General features: G+C 33.4%; 3 protein-coding genes across 6 annotated transcripts in view; 2 read left to right on the top strand and 1 right to left on the bottom strand.

The window, feature by feature from the left end:
- The window catches only part of LOC129788976 (dachshund homolog 2), a 1190888-nt gene that overhangs the window by 469503 nt on the left and 715128 nt on the right, over positions 1-6257 (top strand). The gene's annotated exons all lie outside the window — the stretch shown is intronic.
- The window catches only part of LOC129788985 (uncharacterized), a 511890-nt gene that overhangs the window by 248534 nt on the left and 257099 nt on the right, over positions 1-6257 (bottom strand). The gene's annotated exons all lie outside the window — the stretch shown is intronic.
- On the top strand, positions 1059-5507 carry LOC129789071 (glutamine synthetase 2 cytoplasmic). Of its 4 annotated transcripts, none has more exons than XM_055825704.1 (4): positions 1059-1244; positions 2913-3093; positions 4051-4212; positions 4469-5507. In XM_055825704.1, exons 2-4 carry the CDS (start codon positions 2913-2915, stop codon positions 5233-5235), a joined length of 1110 nt encoding a protein of 369 aa, XP_055681679.1. In that variant the 5' UTR covers positions 1059-1244; the 3' UTR covers positions 5236-5507. The 4 variants fall into 4 exon arrangements, with proteins under 4 accessions (XP_055681679.1, XP_055681678.1, XP_055681677.1 ...); XM_055825703.1 differs by lacking the exon at positions 1059-1244 and adding an exon at positions 1446-1555; XM_055825702.1 differs by lacking the exon at positions 1059-1244 and adding an exon at positions 2018-2131.

Raw genomic sequence — 6257 nt, forward strand, 5'->3', positions numbered from 1 at the left:
TTCCTTTTAAAGGTTTTTCCTTAACTTTTTTTTTAAAACTTTGCATCAAAAGATATCTATTTTATCTAGTTCCACGATATCGTGATTGTTGAGTTTTCATTCATTTGAGATTTTCTGATAATTCTCCGACGACTAATTGATGCAATTTTAGTTGTTTATTAAATACAAGTCTCCGTCTTATTAAATCGTCAATTAAATGATCGTGTACAGTGTTATTGATTTGCAACTTTTCACCCGTCCCACCCATTTAAAACGTATTTTTCTGCGAAATGTTTGCAGATCTTTATCTAAGATTTTTTTTATTATTTATTATCCTCCTTTTCCTAATCCGTAATGTCCTTAATTAAAATATTATATCCTATAGGACCTAATTTTAATATAAAGAATTTGAAAAATTTTAAGCAAAATTACTTTTGAATACTTTTAAAAATCCTCTTAAGACACGAAACTTATAGGTCTTGGTTGAAGTCAGAAAATTTAATTATAAAGCGTAGTGAAATTAAATTTTGTCAAGACTTTGAAAAAGTTAAAAATTGGAAAATTCGCAAAACCTTTTCATTTGCAGAAAAATTACGAAATTCGATACCTCCACCTAGCCAGTTATTTATTTTAATTTGTTAACGTTTTTCACAACAGAAAAGTTCATTATTCTCAAGCTAAATTAATTTTAAAAAAAGCACAAATTTTAACATAAATAAATATTAAACTTATGTTGCTAAAGATATTCGATCCGATTTTGAGATCGTATCGATCATATCAATTGCAATATATTTTCTTCTAAATAATTTTCTCAGAATAATTTAAGGCCAATTCAGAGTTATTCTTAAGAAATCTTTTGATTTTGTCTCACTTTTTTGATGTTTGAAATAAATTAATCAATTAAAAACAAGATCTGTTTAAAATATTTTATCAAAAACGCGATCGTGATTGTAAATAACAATAGAATATATACATTATGTAGGTAATTATGTACTTTACACATAATTGTCTCACCTCAAATAGATCAATCGTGTGCGACGATCGAATGATTTGACGATCATACCTGCTTGGCAATCATTGAAGATCATTCGGAGATAAGATCGCGATCTAAGAGGTTCTAATTTTTCTCTCTCTAACTCATTTTCTATAATAGCGTGTTAGTGGCGGAAAATTGCATCAATTTGGGGGTGATCGTGTGCTGCTGAGTGTGTGTGATCAATTTCAGGGAAGAAGAATGAAATTGTGAGAAATTTCCATCACACAGGGTAAGTATATGTGGAAGAACAACTCCGACGAAATTGCCTTATTACATCGAGAAAAAAAAGAGTCGTTGTCATTGTTGCGTAGCCCCCGCGCCCTGGAAGTATATTAAGTACAATAAATAAATATTATAGATAAACATGCCACTGAGAGTGAAATGAATATCTGTGTCCCCCTCTCATTGTAGTCTCCATATAAATTTGAAAATTGTTCTGGACACAAATCAGTCTATTGCAGATTTTCCAACAGGCCACCACTCACTGTTCCTCCCATTTACAACTTTTCTTGCCACAACCAAAGCCGTTAGAAAATCAGGGTAAAGTGTTGTTGCATTTTTAGTTGTTGTTTTAATTTCTTTGGTGCGTCTTTCACTCTTTAAAATTAGCTTGTGTAGTCCTCTTAAGAATTCTTAATCAAACTTAAACGCCCGATTGTCTCGTGATTGTTGGTCAGTACAGTGATTGATTGTTTGCAGATGTACTTCAAACGTGTGATCTTCTGCACAAGAAAAATCACACCAATCACGAGGGAGGGTATATATTGATAAAATTTATATTTCACTTCGAAATTTGGTCATAATGAAGTTCAAAGTGTTGTTAATTGGTGCTAATTACAATTCACATTGAAAATATTTCGAATGAATCTCGGAGGTTTGTATATCCAGACCATACAGACTCCTCGTCGTCTCTCGCATGAATCTCACGGAAAAACTTTTCGTTAAAAAAAAAGAGTCCAACCTCACGTATAAAAGGCACATATTTTAGCAAAAACTCATCACATTCTCTCCAATTATTCCCGTGGAAGTTTCAAACTTTAAGAAGGAATCATTTCTTCATAAAATTTTATTTATTTCGGAGTTTAGTGTTAAAGAAAGAAATCATTCAAAATGGTGGTAATGTTTGTTGTAAAAGTTTATTAAGATTGCATTTAAAATATTTTTAGTGCTGAAATTAAAAGGGAAACTGCGTTAATTAATTTTTATTTAGTACAATGGAGGCCAATAAAATAAAGAAATGTGATTAAAAGTTCTTAAAAGCTGTGATAAAGTGTTTTCAGTGATTTTATTCATTTTTAAATTTTTATTTAGTTCACTTAATCATTCATGAATATTAAAAAAAAATATGACTAATTATTTTTTTCTTTTAAATTAATTTCTATATTTGCAATTGATACGATAAATTCCAGTAATATTGTTTGGTTTTTTTAATACATTGATGGTTTAAAAAATATTCTTGATAATATATAATTAAAAAATAAATTATTGTCTAAAAGTGGGTATTTAACTGCAATAATTAAAGTAATTTTAGCGCAGTAAAGAAGGAAAATTGAGTAAAGTTTACCAAGTTCCGTAAAAAAAGCTGATAAAATCAACTCACAGCTGTGGCACATTTTTGTGTTATGAAAGAATCTAAATATTTTAATTAAAAGTGCTTGAAAAAGAATCCTTTAATATAAATCAAAAGGACTCATTAAGCAAAATATTTGCTTTTAACTTTTTTAATCAATTCTGAAAATATTAAACCAATTTAGTGATTCAATGAAGAGACTCTTGGGTTCCATAGAAGATTTTTTTCACGTAGAAGTTTGCCCAGATTAATAAGAATCGCTTTAGAATAAAAAAAATATTTCCATCTAGAAAAGTTTTCTTAATAAGAAAAATGTTTTTCTTTCAGATGTCCAAAACGCTTGATTCCTCCCCAAATGCTGGAATTGACAAGAATGTCCTGGCACGGTATACGTCCCTTCCGATGCCCGATGGCCAGATTATCGCAACGTACATCTGGATCGATGGCACGGGTCAGCATCTGAGATGCAAGGATCGTACGCTGGACTTCATTCCACAATCCCCAAAAGGTAAAAGAAAATCCCACAAAAAAACTTAAAGATCTCTTTTCTTTAGTTGTGATCTCTTTTCTTCCCCCGTGTGCGAAACATTAAATTCATTAAATAAAATTAACGCGTCATAGATGCAAAATTATCTCAATTACATGCAGTGAAAATTGCTTTGTTGCACGGGGGGAGGGAAAATTCTATATACTTTGCTTAGTCACTTGTATTTACAAGCATAATTTTAGTGCACACAAATACATGCAAGAATTTTCCTCTCAAGGTCTCTTGCAATTTATTTTCAAGTTCAGAATGCAATGAATTTCGTGTGACACAATATGCTCTCTTGTTTTGTTTGTATGTTCAGCTGAAAATCCCCTTGATCATGATTATGATCGTTAATGTTGACTTTTCCGTCTTTGGATGAGTTTTCCTTCATTTTTCTCTCGCTATCTTTCAAAGATCGTGAAAAAATCTATTTTTAATCTCGAGAAATTAAAATAGTTTTTTTTTATGATTTTTGAATAAGAAAAATTAAATTTAAAAATCCAGTGATCGTCAGTTTGGATAATTTTTTGCCAATTTCCAGGAAAATCTGGTTTTTATTTCACATTCACGTACAAATTGTTGTTAATTGATCTTTAAACTTTACTTTTTTGCATTTTCCTTGTTCTTATTTTACGAGCAGTTTTTTTGCAAACCAAAACCTGCTAATTATCACATTTTAGTCCCTCATTAATAGATTTATGTTTAGCAGAAGAAATTTAGTCCAATAACCTTTATTTGAGAAGAATTCATCACACGAACGAAAGATTGTTTTTAAAGAATTCTTTCTTTGCCATTTTTATGCACAAATGATCGTTTTAGAGCCTTGACAGTGGCAGAGAGTATATTATAGGGCTTTATGTGATAATAGTTGCGTCAATAATACTTAATTTTCTCACATGTTGTATTTCCTAATTACTTCCAATGTTCTATGATCAGATTTGCCAATTTGGAATTACGATGGTAGCTCAACGTATCAAGCCAGTGGCCATAATTCCGATGTCTACCTCCATCCGGTGGCCATTTACAGGGATCCATTCCGACGTGGTGATAACATTTTGGTGCTCTGTGAGACCTACAGCTTCGATGGAACTCCAACTGGTCAGTAAAACACATTTGAAAAATATATATTTAATATTTTGAAGCGGAAGAAAGGGTTAAAGAAGTGATCAATCATTGTAAATCTTCATTTTGGAGAAGATCAAAGACCCTCAAAGCGATCGCGATAATTTAAATTTACAAATTGTGATGGATTAGCTGAACAATCTCCTATTTTTTTTGGTACTCACACTGAAAGATTTCTTCATTTAAATTAAATTAAAATTCATTAGAAAGATTATAATAAATTTATTTTTAGCTTCCAATAAACGAGCAGAATGCGCCAAAACAGTCAAGCAGTGTGCTCATGAAGAGCCATGGTTTGGAATTGAGCAGGAATACACGCTTTTGGATTACGATCAGAGACCCTTTGGATGGCCCAAGAATGGCTTCCCTGGTCCTCAGGGACCCTACTACTGTGGCGTTGGAGCTGATAAGGTCTTTGCGCGTGATATCGTAGAGGCTCACTATCGTGCGTGCCTGTACACGGGCGTGAAGATCTGCGGCACGAATGCTGAGGTGATGCCAGCACAGTGGGAGTACCAAGTGGGTCCATGCGTGGGAATCTCCATTGGGGATGATTTGTGGGTTTCGCGCTTCCTCCTCCACAGGATTGCCGAGGAATTTGGCATTGTGGCCACACTTGATCCCAAACCCATGCCTGGTGATTGGAATGGTGCTGGTGCCCATACGAATGTCAGCACAAAGAGTATGCGCGCCGCTAATGGCATTGTCGTCATCGAGGATGCCATTCAGAAGCTGTCCAAGTGCCATGAGCGTCACATTAAGGCGTACGATCCACTTGGGGGGCAGGACAATCAGCGTCGTCTCACAGGACGCCACGAGACGAGCTCAATTCATGATTTCAGTGCTGGTGTGGCTCACCGTGGGGCCTCTGTGAGGATTCCACGTGGTGTCAATGATGCCAAATGCGGGTACTTTGAGGATCGTCGACCCAGCTCCAATTGTGATCCCTACAGTGTTGTCAATGAGATCCTCAAGACGATCTGCCTCAATGAGGTTTAACTCGATGGACGACATTATACGATCATCTCTTCCAATTTAAATATCTTTGTGATTTCGTCTTTTAATAATTTTCTCACCTTCAGCACAAGACACGTTGCATATGTGGAGGATGTTTGTGATCACAACTCCTTTTCAAGCAGCAATACAAAAGTAGAAGAATATTCTGTTGTAGGAGAGCACCGACAAATCAGCACATCTTTGTTACCAATATTGCCTTTTATCGAAGATATTTGAGTGTTTTTCGAATGTTTAATAAATTTTGTTGTTGAAAAGTTCTTTTTTATTCCCTTTTTGTTGAAATCCTTTCTAAAGAATTTTCAAAGAAAGGATAAAAAATTGCTTCTTTTGCTCTCAATTTAATTGTTTCATTTAATATTTTGATTCCAAGAGAATCTTTTTGAGGTCATATGACTTCTGGTGCGATATCGAGACGTTTTCTTTGCATTTGATATTTATTTGATCCTCAAAGGGTTAATCAAACTGTGAAAAATCGACAAACTAAATAGAAAATTCACGTTAAAAGCTTTTTGATGAATGAATTTCCTATTTTTTGGTGAAGGGCTTTGTAATTTGCATACCGTTCACGGTCATTGTCAAGGATGTCTCGAAAAATATGCTAATAAGGAAGATCTCATTAAGAACTATTTTACTTTTCAATTAGCAGCAAAAATTCTTTAGATGCGGAAATAAATGAGCAAAGTGTTTAGTAGGTAAGTGCATCTAATTCTCATAGAATCCAGATAAAAGCGGACTTAGATTTAGATATAAGCGGAAGTCTTAGAAAACAATTCCTCTCCTACCTCTATTAGTTTTATTTCTTTGCACATTTTGTCTCATTCAAAAGAAATTGGTAAATCAATCAGAAAAGAGACAATGCTGAGGTTATTTCAATTATTTAATCGGCTTAATTAACTTTTCTGTATTAATTAAAATTAAATCAAATCGAATTGATTCTAAAAATCTAATTTGCAAAAAAACAATTTCCGTTACACAAAAGAATTTAAACTTCGACTTTTGTACCA

Source organism: Lutzomyia longipalpis, chromosome 2 (genome assembly GCF_024334085.1).
Source record: "Lutzomyia longipalpis isolate SR_M1_2022 chromosome 2, ASM2433408v1".
NCBI lineage: Eukaryota > Metazoa > Arthropoda > Insecta > Diptera > Psychodidae > Lutzomyia > Lutzomyia longipalpis.

Coding starts and splice junctions, on each gene's coding strand:
- LOC129789071 (XM_055825701.1), top strand. CDS start 2,898: ATGTTTTTCTTTCAGATGTCCAAAACGCTTGATTCCTCCCCAAATGCT. Junction 3,094..4,050: donor CATTCCACAATCCCCAAAAG/GTAAAAGAAAAT, acceptor TTCTATGATCAG/ATTTGCCAATTTGGAATTAC. Junction 4,213..4,468: donor CTTCGATGGAACTCCAACTG/GTCAGTAAAACA, acceptor ATTTATTTTTAG/CTTCCAATAAACGAGCAGAA.